This window comes from Leptonotus elevatus, chromosome 4, assembly GCF_054856555.1.
Source record: "Leptonotus elevatus isolate MCC_2025b chromosome 4, RoL_Lele_1.0, whole genome shotgun sequence".
Lineage (NCBI taxonomy): Eukaryota > Metazoa > Chordata > Actinopteri > Syngnathiformes > Syngnathidae > Leptonotus > Leptonotus elevatus.
In genome coordinates, this window is record NC_141242.1 from 21,250,209 (window position 1) to 21,271,195 (window position 20,987).

Here is a 20,987-nt window from a genome sequence, read left to right on the forward strand (position 1 = left end):
CGCAGTCAAACGATTCCCTTAGCAAAGCAATGTCTCTTTACAGCCTGGTGCAGAGTTGAGACACCTTTCTGGTTTGCAGCTGGGCTATGGCCCCGTAGAGGAGGGAGGGCGTGGTTCATTACGACATTTTATTAGCTCAGAGTGGAGACACTGCACAGCCTTGTGTCCTGTTGAGCTTACCAACTAGATCACTGCTGAAAATCTCCGGAGGAACTGTAGTAATATTTAGCGGACATCTATATCCTGCTCGCATTTAGGATTTAAGGGATTTGCTACAGTGTGTTCTTATTCCAAACTTCCAATTCTATTAAATATCCAGAAAAGAGAGTCACGAAAATGGGGGTTTGATTATGGTTGTTGTGCATGGTTGTGTAGGCCTGACTGGGTGCCAGCTGGCACTATAGATAGGGAAGGGGCAGGGTGTGTCCATAGAGATGAATGCTCACTTAAACTGTTAAGACAGTGAAGGTGGTGGACACTCACGCCACCAGATGTCTGACAGTAACAATTGATTGCAAAGCGAGATTCAGGGTGGCAGGAGCAGGAGGAGGGGGCGCAGCTGCAGGTGACAACCCACTGCAGTTTTTTGTTTTTGTTTTGTTTTTTTATGTGAAAACGCAAAATATTCATTAACACAAGTGAGCTGGAAGCCAGGAAAGCCATCAAGGACACTGCTTGACATTCAAGCTTAAGTGACTGAAGGTGTTAACAGGCAACCATTGAAATTGCCTTTTGTGCCGTCTCTCTCTTGCCTTTGCCTGTAAGAGTCATTTTATTTAATGTATCTTTTATCATTGACTGTCCTTCTAATCCGTTTTGCTCTGGCTCCCACATGCAGCTACTTGGAGGACGCATTGATGAATCTGGACCACGGTGATCCTCGAACGAGAGATCACATGGCCTCCGTGCTGACCCAGGTCAGACCGAAGCTCTTCGCATTCATGCAGCAGGACCCACACAGCCCCCTGACCAAGAGAGCGCGACGCCTCATGATGATGCTCCAAGGACTTGTCAACCATTAGTTTATTTCAAATCACATTCTGAAGAAAGGGTTTTTGAACAGATAACGTTGAGTCGGTTTTTGTTTGCCTCCAGGAATGTAGAGGAGAACTCGATCCTTTGTAATATTCAAGGGCAACTTCAGTCTACTCACTTTTCATGTTCTTGGTGAGAAGACAGTTAAAAATGTTACCACTGCACCTGGGAGATGAAAACGATGGAACGTAGAGGCTATAGCAGCAGAAGAACCGAGGTGCTAATGGCTTGGGTTGTGAATAATAGGCAGTTTTGAGTTCAGGGAGGTTACTATCGCTATTTTTCCTCCTATTCTGTCAACCCTCGTCAAAGCCACGTGTCAAATCTAAAAACACTTTTTCTATTTTCCATCTAGTGTAATTCAATAGGTTTCCATAAATAAGATTGTAGTAAGCTTCCAGTTTTGAAAAATATATTTTTCTTTTCTTTTTTTTAACTTACGTTTTCCAGATTTCCCAGGTTGCCATTGAAGACGAGTGTTTTGCAATTTCTTTGTGCATATGACTTAAAGAATGTTAATCTCAGTGGCCGACGTCACCAAACCATTGAGTTTTTGTCACTTCCAGGTTCCTCAAGCCAAACGGTGTCTGAAAAAGTTCAGGACTCGTTATCCGTTGTAGTTTTTTATTTTTATTTTATTTTTTATATACAAATATACAAGTAAGCTAATGTCAAACAAATGTGACGTCCTATGCCAAAGGAAGTCCCAATAGAAGCCAGTTTGCTTCCTGGAAGATTTTAGTTTCATCCTCTTTTGGAAGTAGTAATAATACAAATCATAACTGGCTTTTCCCCCTCAAATCATTCCATTAAGGCTCCCTGCAGGATGCAAGGAGAATACACACACATTTAAACAGTAACTACCACACAGAATGCTTCAAGATCCTCTTCCACAAAGTGTCGCTTTCATGCTGAAGCCGTCCAGAGAAACTAAAGTCGTCTGACTATTCAGGCCCATGTTTTTTCACGTTTTTTTTATACATAGAAAAATGTCTTTGTTCAACCATGTACACTTGTTTAGAATTGTGAAACCACTGAAAAAGTATTACAAACTTGGCATTTGTTACTGACATTTTATCAGAATATTTCTTTTGGAAAACTTGACGTGCAGTTGCTTATTGCGGGCTTTAGGAGGCAGCACCTGATTGAAGTGCATTCCCCATTTACTGCCATTTGGCACTACAAGCTCTGTCTGTTCCTCATTGACCGTTTGTGTACAACTTATTTACAATAAGCAAGTTTGCCCACTGGTCACTGTTTTGCTGACAAAAAAAAGACCTGTAATTTTGACATTTCTGTTTAAATTTGAATTGGGAGTTGTCTAACAAGTGCCTTACTGCATTTTATCTTGTGTTACATGGATGTTTGATCCTGTTTAGGCCTTTCAGGAAGCGCTAGTAACAAAGCATTATCCCCATAAGTCTTGTCTGTGTTGACATGTACACGTATTTGACATTAATAGGCAGTTTGTGGTGACTTGTAAAGTCAGACTCAAACAGACGAACCTGTATATTCAACATTTAGAATCCATGTTGCCACAAATTTGGATGCTCGGAAGTGAGAAACACTATTTTGACTGCTATCATCTTGGTCTCTTCGGTTCCGCATCTCAAGAGAATATAGTTTGACTTCTGCTTCACCCTGAGTGGGAACTGAAGCTTGCGTGTTGTGTTCTTTGAACTGTTCGGTTTGCTGTTTGGATCTTTTACAGTTTATTTTACTTTAAACGTTTGGAATAAAAAACAAACAACTGTTGAATTGATGTATTGTGGCGTGTTGGTGGTTCAACTGCTCTTGAAAGTGTTGGCTGCTTCATTCTTTTGAAGTCGGGAATACTAAGTGGAGCATTTCACACGTAAACAACCCTCAGAAGTCCAAAAGGTGAATTTTAATACAGTGCTGTATATAAATTCACGTGAATGCATGCCACATAGGTAGGGTTACCATATATATATATTTTTTAAACCAGGACACTACAATTTTGCTGAAAATCTAATTTACAATAAATTCTAACCAGGAAACTATAACAAATCGATAGTCAATTATGTTATTAACTAATGTTAAATCTCTCTTGGTTGACAGTTCAACAGCTGCAAATAAGTTATCGCGCTCACCATTATCCAACTTTTTTTTTTTTTTTTTTTTTGCACAGCTGGCTGTGCCGTTTACTTCACGCAGGTGTTCAGTTTAAAACGGGATGTCTGGTCACCCCAAGCATGATACTGCACAGCGACCAGTCCAGGATCTTTTAGATATATCAGCCATCAGGACTCGAATGAGAACACGCACATGACCGAGTTGGAACATTCACGCTTGTTCAAATGTGGTTAAAAAAAAAAAAAAAGATCATTATTTTAACCATTAATTCCTGAGTTAATTAAAAGTGTTAATGAATGGCGCGGCCCATTCTTGACTTTAAAATGTGCAATCTAATTTATTTTACTAAATTATTTAAAAGCGCAATTCTACGCTGAAATGTAGGTTCTTGTAGTTGATGGCGCCACAAGCATTAAAAGCGAAACCTCATTAAACTATCGCCTCTTGAATTATTTCGTAACCGAGACCAAACCGGTTCGAGAATCGAAATGCTGTCACTGTCAGATAAGTTTGCGCACATCAACACCATCTGTTTAGAGCAGATGTGCTTGTGCTTCGTCCTCCCATCGCCTCTTCTCGTCTCCTCTCCCTCTCCAGTGCACAGACACACTCTCACTCCCCATCAGAGGAGCGCACCGTGCATCCTCTCTCACTTCGGACTATAGCGCTGCACCAAACATAGGAGCGAAACCTTTTTAACAGACACTAGCAACTGACTTTATTTTATCTGAAACAAAGCGTCGGGAGTCTTCTGCGTGGTTGCGGGACACGTTTCAACATCATGAACTCTGCGTGCTTCTTCGTGCCTGTTGCTCTCCTTCTGCGTAAGTACTGAACTCCAAATAACCTTTTGTAAATGTAATCTAGAGTAAACCACTTCTTGACTAGTTTGAGTAGACGAGCTATCTCCCGCAAGTTCCTCGTCAAGTGTCCATCCCCGGCAGCACTTTGCTGCAGGCAACATGTGATCACCCACCCACAACTAGGCTACGTCACGATGTTCAATCTATTTCGAAATAGATTTAAGGTCGCGTGTGCATGCGTGGATCTTGTAGGACACACCGAGGCAGCGTCTCGCTGCAAATAGATGCTGACTCATATAACTTGAGTGGAATCTTAGATCCTTTTTATCCGGACTGTCACACTTCCGACCCATCAGCCGAAATCAAGTTGGGGCATGCGCCTTTATTGACCGCTGTTCAACTTTAGTCCAATAACTCTGTGGCATCACCTCACGCGGGATGTATTCCATGTTAAAGTCAGATACGTGCGCTAAATGCTCATATGTCATCATCATGATCTTGTCATGCTGCTGTCGGTGGAATGAAGATGCGGAAGGAGGGTGGAGAGGCGTCCCACGGGAGCGAGACGCCGGGGGTTAGAGGGAACAAACAAAGTTCTAAGCTGGAGATAAATGAATGAATAGCATCTGCCCCCCCCCCTCCTCCTCTTCTTCCATCTTCTCTTTCCCTTTCGTCTTTCCTCACAAAAAAAACCCTCTGACAGTCAGTGTCACTCAATCTTTGTCACATTTATAGAGTTATGTACTGTGTGAGTGTGAGAGAGACCAAACATTTGCATGTTAACTTGTTTAATTTAGTATTCAGCACCGTGGTTCTGGATTCAAAGTTGCATTGGTCTTCCTGTGCGGACTTTGCGTGTTCACCCTGCCCTTGCGTGGAATTTCTTTGGGTTCTTTGATTGTGTCTTTTGTAGAAATACCAAACATTAGCCCTGGGTCGTCTTAGGGCGGCCTTGTGTTTTTTACTGTGCAATTTATCAGACCATTCATGTTCTGGAGCTTGCCTGTTGGTTTTCTTTTTGTAGTCACAGCGGAGGTTCATAACAAGCTGTAAAATACTACACACACTTATGTGAACCCAAACCAACACATTTATCTTTCTTGCCCACTTGGCTTGACTCATGATTTATTATTCAATCTAGTCTGGCTTGATTGATGAACGGATGGACATCATTGCAGCATCAAAGTTCAAATATCGACTCCCCGGCCTTCTTGAGTGGAGTTTGTATGTTCTCCTTTTGCTTGTGCCGGTTTCCCTCAGTTCTCACATTCCAAAAAACATGTACGATAGGGTCAATGAAGACACAAAAATTGTTATACCGTACAGATAAGTATATGTGAGTGTTCAGTTCAGGAGATAGGCTGTAACTCACCTACAACCATAATGAGGAGAGTGGAACAAATTGCATTGTTAACTAATTCAAGCAGCAGGAGAAAAATATATTTTCTTTTAAGGTATGTTTAAATTACCATAAGCACCCATAGCACACTATGCTGCAGCTATGATGCATGCATAAAATCAGTTTGACTTCACAGATCAGTTTATCGGCATATACTGAATCGGATTATCAAGAATGGAAGGGGGTCAATTTGAGTGAGTGAGAGAGTGAGTGAGAGAGAGAGAGAGAGAGAGAGAGAGATTTTTTTTGCAGTCATCATAAGAGACCCCAAAATTACATTAATAGCTGTCCACTGGTGAGCGGAGGATTATATTTTAATTGTTCCCCCTTGAGAACATTTACAGTATGTCTTTTCCTCCCACATGTTCCCTGGTGCTCTTTTTCAACTGCAGCACAGACACTGCAAGTGGAAGTTTCTTCATTTAAACCCTTGTAAAGGTCAAGCGGGGCGTTTACTTTGCTGCTCCTGCAATCTTCTCCCCTCACGGTTTTCAACACTTTTCCACCTCCTTCTCCTAACACAATGATCAGTGCACAGTTTTCAGGGTGCATTGAAGTTGTGTCAAGTCTGCCGCGCACTGAACGACTCAGCCGAACCTGACGGAAATTTTTACTTTTCGTAAGCGTCCGATCTCTCGGCTGCTGGATTTGCACGATAAAGCAATGTCACAGATTAAAGCAAATCAAAATGCGTATAAAATGGTTGGTACTGACCCGGATATTGATGATTGACAGACGAAAACCCACTTCCGGCAATGCTTGGTCCATCAATTTACCGAAGTTTCCCGTTATTCGTGAATCGTCAGCAAAATGGGTGGCCGTCACTGATGGCTTTCTGTCAATGTTGACGGAATGCCAACCTCTGATAATTTCATGTACATTATATACCCGTGGATTATGTAGCAAAAATGTCAGTCTCTTTTGCCAAAATGCATGCACGCAATATACATAGTGGGCACATTTTATGGTTTAATAAAAGTAATGAAGTACAATATACTGTATGTGCAGCCTCAAAAGCCTTTACAGGCACGAATCGGTGTTGCCTCAAATTGAGTCGCAAATTGGCCGTTGAAGACGAACGCTAAATCAGAATTTTCGGATTCAAGCCAGAGCGGCTCATTGTTGTCAGAGAGGAATGTATGTGTGGGGAGTGCAAATGCATGAAAAGCTGCATATATGTTTTTTTCTTCTTTCTTCTTTTTATTCCAATGTACACCCGAAAAGAGTTGCGTGTGTATGTGAATATTTAGCCAGCTAATGAGCAATATATTCAACTGTTATGTAATTAGTCAATAAAGTCCAGCTAGGTAGTGTATCAGCAACAAACAAAAGGTGGACACCAAACCTGAGGGACGAAATGTAGCTTAGCTCTAGCTAGGACAAGGCTAGTACAACACAGTGGGGATGGATTTAAATCGGCAACAAATCATCGTTCATTATTCCAAACCGAACCAAAGTGTAATCGTCAATCCTTCAATCTGTCAACGTTTTTTCAACCGGGCTTCCGTCACCGCTAAATTACAGCCGCTATTTTAGGACCGATAGTAAATTTCAGGGGCCCAGTCTGTCAATCGTCAGTCCGTCAACGGGGGCTTTGCAGGAGCACCGCATCCACACGAGCGCTCAAGTCAAAGAGTGTGGCCGGACATAGCAGAAGGAACAAATAATGCAGCTTTAATGAACGTCACACAGCTTCAACATTCACTCAGTGTGCTTGACATTGTTTGTTATGTTATCTTCTCCTCATTAATGTCGCCACAAATACAGTTGTGCTCACATCGGTTTTTTTTTTTTTTTTCATTTGTGCCTCATGCTTTATAATGTGATCATCGTAATCATTCCCACCCGCAAGCTCTGTTTATGCTAATTTGCATATTCATGTATGGCCGTGGGAGGAGTCTGGTACTCTAACATTTTCCACATTGATTGAGATGTAGGAAAGGAATGTGCTTGGATTAGTACACACACACACATTCGTACATCTGGATTTTTTTTTTTTACGCGTGCGACGTTTTCTATGGATATGGACCTACGGCGTGTTTTAGTATGAAAGCCACGCAAGTCTTAGTACATGAGGCCCCAGATCAAGAAAGTAAAAAACCCTGCCACGGTTTGGCTTCAGCCACAGGTGCTTCTCATAATGACCTTGTTTACCTACTGGTTGAGTACAAGCACCTGTAGCTAAAGCCAAACTCTGGCAGGGTTTTTACTTTCTGGACCTGGAATTCCCATCTCTGACTAAATGCTATGAATCCTCACCAAAATTCACGCTGACATCTCTTCTCATGTCAACTTCAACCTCTGGAAATATTAAAACAATTGCCACAGTATTTTTGACTTTATGGGCATTCATCTTTTGTCTCACCATACAGTGCACTCATAAGTTTACAAACGAGACTTTCAAGCACAACTGTAGTATGTGCACATGGTCGTAACTGCCGCAAATACCGCTGCGCAGTGCGCACAGGCAAACGGACTCAATACTTCCTCTTTTTAGGACCCTTAGCTGTTTAGATGCCTGACTTAAAATGGTGCGCCAAAGGACCCTTGGCGGTCTAACAGCGTGCTTTCGCCGGAAGTGCGTGGAATTGAGGGGGCACAAGAATGAAAATGCGAGTATTGGGACACTGCCTATATGACGCAAACCGTAACCAAAAACAGCGCGGGTGTGTGACTTACGGAAGTCCGTGGCATATACCCTATTGAGACAGAGACAGAAGTCTTGAAGAAGGGTGTGTGATGACGTTAGCATATTAAGTAAGTGTATATTTGCCAGAGCCGGGCACTTCCTGTCGATGAAGATGCCCACGCGAAGCATCGGAAAAAATACACGTACTGAACACCGACTGAAGCAAGTTTATGTTTGTCGATCGTGTGGACTACAGACGGTCCCTCTTATTCCATGCATTTTTGCGAGGCTTCACGTTGTAAAGCATTCGCCGAATATGCGGTGAAGCAGGCGTCTGTCAATGCTTCCGTCATTCGTCAGAAAATGTCCGCATTTCTTCAATGAGATACGGCTTTCTAAACGTATGCTGTCATTGAGATATGGCTTTCTAAAGGCCTCTGGACACCAATCCGACGTCGGGAGTCGGACAGCGTTGGGCCAACGGCATGCACCGTCTGATCAGTGTATAAATTACTGTTGTAAAGTCGGATCGAGTTGGAATACGTTGGGTGGGCGTTTTTAACAAATTCAAAGAAGATCGGGTAGATGACTGTCTCTTTGGTTCAAGAGGGATCGGCATTGTATGATATTACCGATAAAGGGTATGCCGAAAAAGGTATGACATGGGGACGCGACTGGATATAGCAGGTAGGGTTTACTTTTATTCTTGAGAAGTATAGTAACTGTTTGTAATTAGTAAAAGTAACCGGTATGCATTGTTTACGTTTTTATATCCCGCCCATGTAAAGAGGTTTCCGGTTGCCTTTAGGAATAATGACTACCGCCGCCGATGGTATGGAGGGGAATTACTTCTCGCGCATGCGCTGAAGGTACGTAATAGCCGATACGTGTGTATTAACATCATTTTTCTACACGATGTGCCGACGCCGGATTGGTGTATCTAGGCCTTAAACGTATGCTGAAGATAAAAGCGCTGTATAAGTGCACTCCATTTACCATTTAGATAACATTGTATTTTTCAGTTGTTGGACTGTTACATGCTTTTCCAGAATATTTGTGAATTTGTTTGAACATCATTTGCTGACGTAAAAAAAACCCACGAATGGCAAATTGATATTTTGGGTGTGAGTCCAGCTCTACGGAAGTATACTGTACAAGCCAAACTTTTAAATGGCCTATTATGTGTCTTTCAAAATGGGTATGAGCCTCATACATTCAGGAATTAAAGATGGCAAATCCATTTCAGGAATCGTTTTTTTGTTTTTGGACGAATTAAGATTTATCCGAAAAGAAGACTGCGGCACAACAGCAGACCCGACCGATTAAAAGATCAACAAGTCTTAAAGAGACCAAAGGTCAAATCAACAAGATTGAAAAGCAAAATACAAATTCAACTCATCACAGAGCCTACGTTGTAAGCAATCTATGCACACTCTCCCTCCATTCACCTCTTTCCCTGTCCATTTTATTTTCAACGATTAAGAGCTTTTCTGCAATTCCTTCTTTGGCTTTAAATCACATTAAAGTGGATGTGACGAGTGAGCGACCCATGATGTCCTGCCTTTTTAGCGGCAGGCTTCATAAATACGGGTTGCGATCTCTGTGGCTGCAACCCGTCTTCCTGCAGCTTCTCTCTTACGGCTGCTTTCTTCACTTGTCCTTTGGCTCAACCTCTGCCATATTACAACTCGTGTTCGTGGCTCCCAGGACAAAATACTACACCTTTTCAATCTGTGTGTGCACGCCACATAAAATGATGAGATCATTGACCTTGACTGACCACTGTTGATACCCTTACATTGAATCTCTGCAGACTTGGTGGGAGCGTGATTGTGATTGTGAGCGCGGGTGCAACAGCAACACGCATACTCAACAAAACACCTCGTTAAAGAAACCGGCAGACTACAATGAGATCCAGGGATGTAAGATACATCCAATGTAATAACGGTCACTTGATTAATAGATTGTATTCCGTCAGGGTCAGGGTTGTGAGGGCTTAGAGTATATCCCAGCAGACTTTGGGTGAGAGTTGTAGCTCACATGCTTGGAGTGACAGATTATATTGTACAATAAGATTTAACATAAGTAAATCTGCTAAATGCTGTTTCTGTACTACGTACACATGTGTAAGAGCATTATAGAAGTGCGGCAGGCGCACACGAAGTAAAGTGGAGCTGTCGTCTTTTATAATCAGTCTAATTGTATTAATCTCTCACACTTGAGTGTGCACGTGTTTGTGTGTGTGTGTGTGTCGTGTGAGAGAGAAAGAGCGAGATACAGCATTTGTACCAAGCGTGCGAATGAATATTCATGCCCAGTATTATTAAGTGAAAAGTAGAGGAGAGTCATGCTCTGGTGGTACTTTGTTAATGGTATTTGTGAGAGAAATACCTCTACACAAACAGTACACACGCACACACGGGTTAGGGCTGACACACATGGATCGTTTGGAAACTTGTATACACAATATCACATCTTATTTGAAGATGAATAAACACCTTGACTGCTTCTTTCATGAGTTTAAGTATGATCCTTCAGGTTCTGAAGTATGAATCACCCTTGATTTTTTTTTTTTGTCATCCTTTCTACAGATTTGTTTTGTAAAACTAGCAAAACTCTGCTCTGAATAAATGAAATGAAAATAAAGCACAGGAGCACCAACTTTATCTTTTGGAATCATTTTTTAGAAGTTCACTTTGGCTGAACAGAGTTTTGGCCATGATGCTGTAATTATAAAATATTGTATGTTTGGTTCAGATATAGCAACACTTTGAGTGGCCGTCGACAGGGCACCTTTCTTATCCAGGGCAAAGGGGCAGGTGCTTGAGCACCACAAGGGGTCTAGCTTAGGGTGGCCAGATTTCCAAAATTAAAGCAGAGGCGGTTAAATATACAATACATTTCACCAAATTTAATCGCTAGTCAATCTTTGCCAACGGGTAGTTAGGGTGACCAAGACATCCTATTTTGTCCGGGACAGTCCTGATTTTGAGCCTCGGTCCTGGCAGATTTCGCCTAACTCACTGTTTTGTCCCGATATTATGCAGGTCCCGTCCTGGTGTCCCGTTTTTTTACCATGTGAATGCCTATCACGCAATTCAACAATGAACCAATTAAAAGGGAATTTAACTGTTAAATTCCTTCCTATTGACTTCCAAATTCCCGTTTGCGTTCTTATTTGCATCCGCATCTAATCGGTAACAGGATGGACTTATAGTATGTAGCAGCACGGACTACTTCTTTTCCTTTTGCCTTTTCCCTTCATGGGTCGCCACAGCGAATCAGTTGCCTCCATCTAACCCTGTCTTCTGCATCTTCTGCTCTCACACCAACTACCTTCATGTCCTCTTTAACTACATCCATAAACCTCCTCTTTGGTCTTCCTCTAGACCTCCTGCCTGTCTTTCTTTCTTACATACTTACTTACTTACTTACCTTACTTACTTAATTACTTTACTTACTTTACTTACTTTACTTACTTTACTTACTTTACTTACTTTATTTACTTTATTTACGTTATTTACTTTACTTATCTACTTTACTTACCTACTTTACTTACTTACTTTACTTACTTACTTTGCTTACTTACTTTACTTATTTTACTTACTTTACTTACTTACTTACTTACTTACTTTACTTACTTTATTTACTTTATTTACGTTATTTACTTTACTTACGTTACTTACTTTACTTACTTACTTTACTTACTTACTTTACTTACTTTACTTACTTTACTTACTTTACTTACTTACTTACTTACTTACTTACTTACTTTACTTACTTTACTTACTTTACTTATTTTACTTACTTTACTTACTTTACTTACTTACTTTACTTACTTACTTTACTTACTTACTTTACTTACTTACTTTACTTACTTACTTTACTTACTTACTTTACTTACTTACTTTACTTACTTTACTTACTTTACTTACTTTACTTACTTTACTTACTTTACTTACTTAGCTGTGGCCTGAGCACAAAAAGAGAAACAGAATCCAAGCCACAAATCCACTTTAAAAGTTGGCAAACGAGATCATCCAAGCTTTATTCAAGACGTTAAGAGGTTGTACTTGTTCTGCATGTAACTTAGAATATGTGTTATGCACTGCACCTATTGTACTTCAAAGTCTGTGGAGTGTTATTCAGTACCTACTACAGTATTGTAAAATAATATTTTTCCACACACACTACACAATACTTACGACAATGTTGTTGTTATTTTTAAATCTTAAACTAAAACTAATAAAACTAACAAACCCGCTATGAAAACTGATTAAAGCTAATTTAGAAAAAAAAAATCTCCAAATGAAATAAAAGCGGGGGTACATTGAACATATTAGAAATTTTGGGACTTAACCTCCCCTATTAAGTCCCCACTGAAGGCACAAGTCCAAAATGTGATGTCCGCCACTAATTTATACTTGTTGGGAATGTTGAATTGGTGTTTTTGTTTGTTTGTAGGAAAAAAATGCTTAGAAATTATACCATCGTGGCGTGGAGCTTCCACTGTATTTATTTGAGGGTCTCTTTAGAAATATTTTGTCCCTCTGCTTCCCACTACAGATGAGAGAGGATGTTGTTTCAATGCACTGCACTACTTGCAACAATGTGAAGTGACGTTACCATGAAAAAAAGATGCGCCTGGCCAGTGGATGCACACATATGCCCCGTGTGCTTGTGTGTGCTTCCATGCCTCGTTGCTTGTGTGTCTGTGGGAGGGAAAGGAAGCTGACCTGAACAGCGCCGAGCTTTGTGGCTACTAGTAAAATCATAATTATAGCCACAAAAAGACAACATTGACCCAGTGCCAGCACTGGCTTTTCCACTCCTTTAAGAGTTCCTATTTTTTCACTTTGAGATTGAATTATGCATTCTGTATAATATAATTGAATGGAATGGAAATGAAATGTAGGCAGCAAATGGTACAAACGTGTCATGACCAGGAATCTGGGCAATTCTGTTTATCTTGATTTCTGTTGTTTGAGATTTAAACTTAGTTGATGTTGTTGGAAGAGCAATTGGGGTTCATTAGAGTTACCTGTGAAAAATATCAAGTCTTCTTGTTCTTCTTCTTCACTTATTTCTAATATTCACAAAGGACCACTTCACCATTTAAATTTTACAAGCTTGTCAGTACTTTTTTACTAATCCCAGACCCAGAGAGATGCGTTGTACTGCAAGTTCTATATTACGGTACGATAATATATTTCTTGATTTGTTTTGTAGTTTTTTATAGTGTCTTGTTTTTTTCTCTTTTTTTTTTTGAAAATTCCTGATGGGATAGATGTGTGCTTCAGCCTTCATTTGAACAAGCCCTTTTCCAGTTATTATTATTATTATTTTTTTTTGTGGTCTATTTCTTGAAGTGAAAACACATTTTTGGAAGGTAAAAGTGCCCGCGGGCATAACAATGAATGATGTCCTTGCATTCAAAATATTCAATCCACTTGTGATGGGGATGCCATAAATTCATCAAGTTTTACTTGTCCCCCATGACTGTCCTTGGAGAAATTATAAGATGTTGTTTGCACAAATGGGTTGTAGTAAGTAAGGAAACCCACGAGTGATTTAAATGATGTTGGTATGGAGTTGCATGTTCAATGCCGGCTCCCCCCAAATTACTGAACCCAAAGATGTTGTGATGCTCTTTCCGCCCTTATGCACTGTTGTCCTAACTTCACACTAAGGAGGTCCAGTATTTAACATTTGTAAATGAAATTAATAGATCAATAGAGCAACTGCTGTACACATATAGATTTTTTGTTTCTCACTAATATAAAAGTAAGTGCTTTATCTGGTTTGATTGTATTTTTCAGATTTTCTTTTTAGGCTTATAGGAAGTTCTTCCTGCATGGCTAATGTCCTACAACACTCATTATTTATGATACTCTATATTTTATCCTTACGTTCTGGGAGAGATGTCAGAGTGAGGTGGCTGCGGTGGCCTCCACTTGGAGGTTTGGTGCCCTGACACTTAAACAGTCATTGGAAAACAAACTGCTCACTCTCATGCAACTTTTAATGTCCTAAATTTAGTCAACAGCTGGCCTTCAAGTTGGCAAGGGCCTTTCATCGGGCCATCTAATAGAAACCATACTGTAGATTTAAGTCAAGTTTATTTGTGCAGCCTTAAGTCACAAAAGATTCTCAAAGGGCTTCACAGTTGACACGCGTTAGCGACATTCTCTGATCTAAGCGGGCAAGGAAATACTCAAAACCCCGTATGGGGAAAAGAGAAAAAACCTTGAGAAGTGACAACAGATGGAGGGAATCCCCCTTGCAGGATGCCGAGTGGGCGACAATGGTGCTCCAAGTGCCCACTTTGCAGCTCTTATCCGAGATCTGTAATCACATGGTGTTCTGTGTACATTTTTTCTATAAATATGGAAACATGTAAACCAAAATTCTAATTAGTCCCATCATTGAAGTGTTTCTGTTGGAATGTTTGCCCATTGACCTCAAAGCACATTTGTGACATCATCCTCTAATGCGAGGTCAGGGTTCCCAGGTTGTTTGATGCCAAACTCGTCCAACCATGCCTTTATGAACCTTACTTTTAGCACTAATATAAAAGGGCCTTCTCCAAACGTTTCCCTTACCAAGAAATGCCTTGGCAAGAAGAACAAATAAATTAAAGGATAAGTCAGATGTTTGCATCCTCTCTAAGCAGTCATATATACTGCAAGTCAAATGTGTGTGTGTGTGTTCATGGAGTTTGGCACACAAACAGTATACATCCGTGTGTGTGTGTGCGTGTGTCTGGGGAGCGAAGTGCTAACTGTGATAAGTTACAGCAGCCACTTCAGGTGCTGAAGTCAATAAAAGCTCATTAACTCAACAAGAGGGTCGGCGGCTCCGTCCAACATGATCCACCTCCCACTTTGTCTTTCTTGGAGGGCGCTAAGGTGCGCACGAGGGCGCCTGCACTTTTCCCTGTCTATGCATTCATGTGTGAGCTGCTGGATCAATGAGAGCACATGGTTCATTTCCGCTGACTTTAGAAAGAGATGGAGGGGCGTTGTGGGGAGGGGAAAGGAACAAATGAAAAAACAACAACAAAAGAGTAATATGATGAATGAAATCAGTCAATGTGACAAAGGTTGTTATAATACTTTACACTAATATCAATCTTTTCAAATTATTGCTAAATAATTGCCTTCAAAGAGCATTTATTTTCCATTAATTTCAATTGTGTCAAGACCGACACAATGAAAACAAGCTCAGCAGCTTTTTTTTTTGGGGGGGGGGGGGGGGGTCGGGCAAGGAAACTTATTTTGGACATCTACCATTATGGATGGCCGATCACCCATACCGGGTCTATTTGGCCCATACATAGCGTAGAAGTTACCATATTCACAGCCTATGACATGCTAGCTCCTTAGCATCAGACTTAAGTCACAATTTAGTGAGTAAAACAATAAGGGTGCGCCATAGTAACACAACTCTGAGAGTGAAATTTTACTTGAGGCAGAGTGGGCTCCCGTTCTATGAATTTGCTGTTGTTGCTGTGGCTAGCGAGACTACTGTAAACATTAGCTACAGTGGCGCAACCACTAACTTCAGATACGTTAATAACTTACCAACTTCAGTTGTATCCACGGTTACGCTAATGAATGATGAAGTTGTTTATTCCACATCGTCCCACATTGGCCGCTCTGTCCCCACTCAGATGAAGGTTCAAGTAAATACATCAGCGAATGTGCTACTGCTTTGGGCTAGCATCTTTAGATTGTCAGCAAATATGCATTTGTGGCACTCAAAGGGGAGCATGAATGATGTCTAAATAAACAATTCTAATACAGTACTAGAATGTTACATATGATGAAAAATGAGATAGTGGTTGTCGAATCCTACGAGTTTGTGTTCTCCTCTTGCGTGAGTGTTTTTTCTGCAAGTACTTCAGTTTCCTCCCATATTCCAAAAAACATACATATGAAGTTCTTTGAAGACTCTAAAATGTACATGTGGATGGTCGTTGGCCTGGCAACCAGTGCACTCATTTTGTTGAGCACTATGAGGTACCATTTTAAACATTTATGCATCGGTTATAAAGCGCTCATGTCACTATTATCTCATGTGCGTCAATTTACTTCTCTGGGTATCTTAATATTGTTGAAAGTGGAAGGAGACACGTTCCTCTATTTGCGTCACACGCACAAGATCATCATCTTTCGTCACATGTACATCAGAAGAGATTTATGAGCAGAAATAGATCTAATCAGCTCTCGTACTTGTCACTAATGATGTTGTGATGCACTCACTGTCAGTTCCCACTCAGTGGAGGTGTGAATGTGAGTGTGAATGGTTGTCTCCATATGTACCCTGCAACTGACTGGCAACCAGTTGCCTTTTGCTTTAAGTCAGTTGGGATAGGCTCCAAAACAGGGTAAGTGACTTTCAGCACGAAAGTGGATGGATCGTACTAGTACTACTTTAACGCCTCCTACGCACTTTAAAACGTATTCCTTCGTGCCTGTTTCCCCACCTTCTCACGCCAAAGATGCTCACTGTGCTTGCTTCAAGCTTTTTTTTTGTCCACACTCCGAGTTAACTGTTAAACTCATACATAAAACATAAAACGAATGTTAGTTAGCCAAATGCTAATGTAGAGAGTTGAAATCAGCTGTCTGTAGACATGTTTGAACATACTGAATTAGGAAATTAAAGTGGATAAAAACAGAGACATTTCTATTTTTTTGTAATGTATTTGTTTATTTTCTATAGATAAAACAGTATAGTTTCGCAGCATTTTCCATTTCTATGTCACTACTCCACATCACTAGGAGGTGCAGTAGCACTGGGGCATAAAGTAGCATTTGAGCACAAGGGAAAAATAAACATTCCTTCTTGAGGTGACGACAGCAGCTCAACGTGTGTCTCTGCTATTCTTGTCACAGGTTAGTAAAATGCACTAAAAAGTCAAAAAAGAAACCTTCAACAGTGTCAGAACTTTAGAACGGAACACATTACGTTTGCACGACTGGTTGAAAGTGATCGGTTTTAGGCGGATGCGTGTAAACCTGAGCATACTTTTGATGCTAACCATGCTAATGCTAGCGTGTTTGGCCCGTGGAGAAGTGAGAGAGTATAAAGAAAGTAATCGTGATGGAGAAAATATATTATTATTTTTTAAAACAAGATTGAAATTGAAAACTGTAATTGTATTGAAACCTGAAGTGAGCAAAAAAATTACAAAATTCCTTCTCGAGGTGACGACAGTAATCAACTGTAATTGCATTCTCTCTTCTTAGCGGGGACCTTCTCTGCCTCTTGTTCTTGCTCTTAATTTCGCTTAATTTCTTCCTGTAGTGCTGTCTGGCATTTTTCGGCACAATGTGGTACTACACTGAACTTTAAATTCAGATTCGCATCTATCTGTACAATAAAAACCCATGAACTACTTTTCAAGCCACCTTCATGTGCTGTAGATGAGAAAAATGAGAAATTCATACGGCAATAAACGTGATTTGTGTATTATAACCAACAACCTCCCCTTATCTTTAATGGTTTGTAATAGGAGGTTTTCTTAATAGGACGAACACAGAGAGTGTAAATTAAACTGTATGCATCTGTAACCCCTTCAGCCCCCCCATCATTATCGGGTAATTTCCCACTTTTTTTAGTGTGTGAGTCCGTGTGTTCAGTGTACGTGCTTCTACTCCCTCTCAACACTTCCGTTCACCAACTGCTTCTCTATTGCTTTACACAACACCCAACTAAACTGTTTTGTTGTTGTTGTTGTTTTTAACGCATCAATCTTTCATTACGTTTGCACTGTAGACTCCTCACAACAAGCTTTTAGGCTGCATAATGTGCCAAGTAGTGTGGCCAGCAGCTTCTTGCTGATCATCGATCTGATTTATTACCATGGCAGAGCATAGCATCGCCCTCCTGAAAGTTGGCCTTCAGTAGATTTTGGAAGGTTAAGTGCCTTGCTTCGGGACACCTTGGTATAACATACAAGGGGGAGGAGGGAGAAGTTGCAGGTATCTCATTTGCGAAACACATTCCCACAACACTTGCGCATCCTCTATGGACAGTTCTGTGGTTGCCCTTCATTAAAAGAATATGCAGTGCATGGGAAAAAAAACACTTGGGACATCATTCTTTATCAATTCATGAATTAATTAATCAGGGCTTGTGCTAGACCCCTTTAGTTCCCCCCTGAATCTTAATTCTTCATCCCACCAAGACAATTTCCCATTACATTGTTCAGGACCGAGCTCCGCTACTAAAATCTGCCAGTATTGATGCCCTTCTCAAAGGCTTATAATTGCCTATAGATGGCGGCAAAGCACTACTTTCCCCCCCCCCCCCAATCCCTTTCACGAATAGTGGTTACTACAGTTGACAGCTATTAAAACGTTTTCTACTATATAAATGATTATTTTTGCCAAAGTTGGCCATTAGGCACTCCAGTGGACACTAGTGTAGTCTTGACATACACTGCCATCCAGTGGTCAACGTTTGTAAGTGCAAGAAAGAAAGAAAAAAAAGATCGACAACAAGATGGCCGACAGAGGTTCAGATGTGACGTGCGAGGAGGTTCAGATGTGACGTGCGAGGAAGGAATAAGTGTCTATTCCTTCTATTCCAGGAGGCCATTGCAAGTAAAAAAATATATTTTGGGACATCAAGCAACAACGAAGGAGTAGCATAATTGTTAAAATATCCAAGTATTGATTTTGTAATTTGAGGAAATGGCGATTGATCATGAGTCCACTAAATTGGACTTTGGACATCTTTAGCTATATTGTGATTTGTGACTACAACTTAGTGTTGCTGTAACTTTGTTGCTTTAGAAAATACTTCATCTGCATTATTTTTTTGTGTGCTTTAAATCATTATTTAATTTTTATTATAGCAATATTTTATGGATTTTAGTCTTCATATGAGAGTTTTGTTTTGTAGTGGTCAGGTGCAGTACATGCCAGCAAAACCTACAGGATGGTATCTGACTCAAGTGGGGATGATGACAGCTGCAGTGATGATGAATGGTTGCCAGAAAAAAGAAAATTACTATCTGTACTTCATAAAAAGTTATTTTTTCTTTGGGTAAATGTTTTGCAATACATGGAGCAGTTTTAAAATATGTTAAAAATATGTGAACACAATGTTAAAAATCAAACAGACATTTTCTATAGTGTTTACATTATTTTTATTCTTTTCTTACAAACATATTTTTCATCAGTTGCTCAAATGCACGTTATCCACCCTAGTGGACATGTCACCAACTCCTTGAAAAATGTATGTCTAAAAATATAAATAAATGAAGGTGATTTAAAAAAAAAAAAAAACAGTTAAGAAAAAAATCCTGATGTAGGTTATCATAATTTTTGTATGAAATGGTTAGATTATTATTATTATTATTATTATTATTATTAGACAGGACTACGGCCTGTGTGCATGAAACTGTTGCCAAAATGTGTACTTCAGCAAAAACAAGGTGTGCTGTGGTGATCCTCTCCAGTACACCACACACTATAAGAGCAGTAAGCACACACTTGCTGAACCCCCGCCCCACCCCGGTTGTGTGTGTTTTCGATCACAGTTTAAAAATGGGCTACGATCTTAATTAATGATCGGTATGTGTTTACCAAGCCGCATAAAAGTTATTTTCCTCCAGAACAGTGGAAGCTGTTAAAAATGCAGCGAGTCCATATGTCGACTCCATATGTTGTTCCATTTTCACTCCGTGTAGGTAAGTGTCCTGTTGCTGTGATAAGATGATGTGATAAACAATCGCTGTTGTGTAATGGAGCCAGGAAATAAGAATATTATATGAATGCTGATGTAAATAAAGTACTTCATTATCAGTGGACTCTGCCAGCATCTTTTGCTAAATTAGTAACCACGATATATACTTTCCAAAAATATGTCAATACTATTAATATAAACTTGTGTGCACCGGGTAAAGGTCAAACCGGTGGCTTTAATGACTCAGATATGAATTAGAAAGGTCAAAGCTTCAAGCAGGTGGAGTCCAACCTGAAAACATTTTCTCAGAACTATTTACTAAAAGTATAGTTGCATGAAATGTCTAACAAATGCGCTACGTTAAGCTCACGCATGCAGATATTTGGGTTCGATTTTGAACATCCAATATTTGGGTGAGTTAGTCGAGTGAGGTCGAGAGACTGAAAACCACCAGGGGACTGCGGCATTTTCCTAAAACACCCACATTGGACTTTGCGGAGATGTGATGAGCAGGTGCCTGCAGACGGATGGATAGATGGTAGATAAATAGTTAAACATCATTTTAGGAGAGCCGTGAGCAGCCGTCGCGTTAGCTAAATCTACGATTTCTGTCACGATGAGGCTTCCACTGCGTGCACAGTAGTCTGGAGCCCAATTTGTGCCATTTCACTGCTCTCCGATTGGCTCTTATATAATGTGCATTCTGCCACACGGCACTACTGTTAATGCTGCATGGCTGCATACGAATGGATCATATGTTTTAACTGTGAATAATTATGACAGAAACTGAGATAATTAATTTTGGAGCGTAGCTAAATTTGCATAAGCTGTACAAGGAGTTAGAAAAGAAAGAGGATTATATGCAAGATAATTATCTCAGGGTTTGGCAACAAAATCCTCAATCAGGGCAGAAACGTTGTTTGGATTACATTGTGTCAAATGAACTTTGCAGGTGTGGCGCAAACGTGTGTCAGAAAAGTTACAGGACTATTGTCACTAAATCTTCATTTCAATTCCAAACTGCAAAAGACACTTTTTTTCTAGAGAACCCACTTCTCTGCCACGCCACTGTTAGAAGGATTCTGCTGGGATCGATCCTTATTGTCACCTCAATGACCCTCCTTGGAAAAAAATCATTGGAAAGCCAAGTCGGTGAGTAGGGAGGTTGCTCCTTTTGGCCGGGAACTGTCAGATGCTCTCATTGTTGTCCTGCCACAACTCTCGCGCACTAAACAAAGCAAACGTTGCAGATCTATTTATAAGCACGTTGGATCTTTTGCGACTCCAGTCCTGGAACTTTACTGACACACCTTGTGCCAACTCT

At 40.4% G+C, this 20,987-nt stretch overlaps 2 protein-coding genes across 4 annotated transcripts in view; both read left to right on the forward strand.

Moving 5' to 3' along the window:
• Nucleotides 1-2,797, forward strand: part of edc4 (enhancer of mRNA decapping 4) — a 38,006-nt gene extending 35,209 nt beyond the window's left edge. For both annotated transcript variants that reach the window (XM_086073869.1, XM_086073870.1), the window contains exon 30: nt 839-2,797. In XM_086073869.1, the coding sequence (XP_085929995.1) occupies nt 839-1,022 (184 nt within the window). In that variant the 3' untranslated portion in view covers nt 1,023-2,797. The remainder of the gene's footprint in view (nt 1-838) is intronic.
• A 950-nt stretch (nt 2,798-3,747) lies between these two features.
• nrn1la (neuritin 1-like a) overlaps nt 3,748-20,987 on the forward strand; it is a 62,843-nt gene continuing 45,603 nt past the window's right edge. Inside the window, exons 1-2 of one of the 2 annotated variants that reach the window (XM_086074927.1) lie at nt 3,907-3,956; nt 8,772-8,832. In XM_086074927.1, the coding sequence (XP_085931053.1) occupies nt 8,793-8,832 (40 nt within the window). In that variant the 5' untranslated portion in view covers nt 3,907-3,956; nt 8,772-8,792. Of the gene's footprint in view, nt 3,957-8,771; nt 8,833-20,987 lie in introns of both variants that reach the window. The other variant, XM_086074926.1, reaches the window with a different exon arrangement.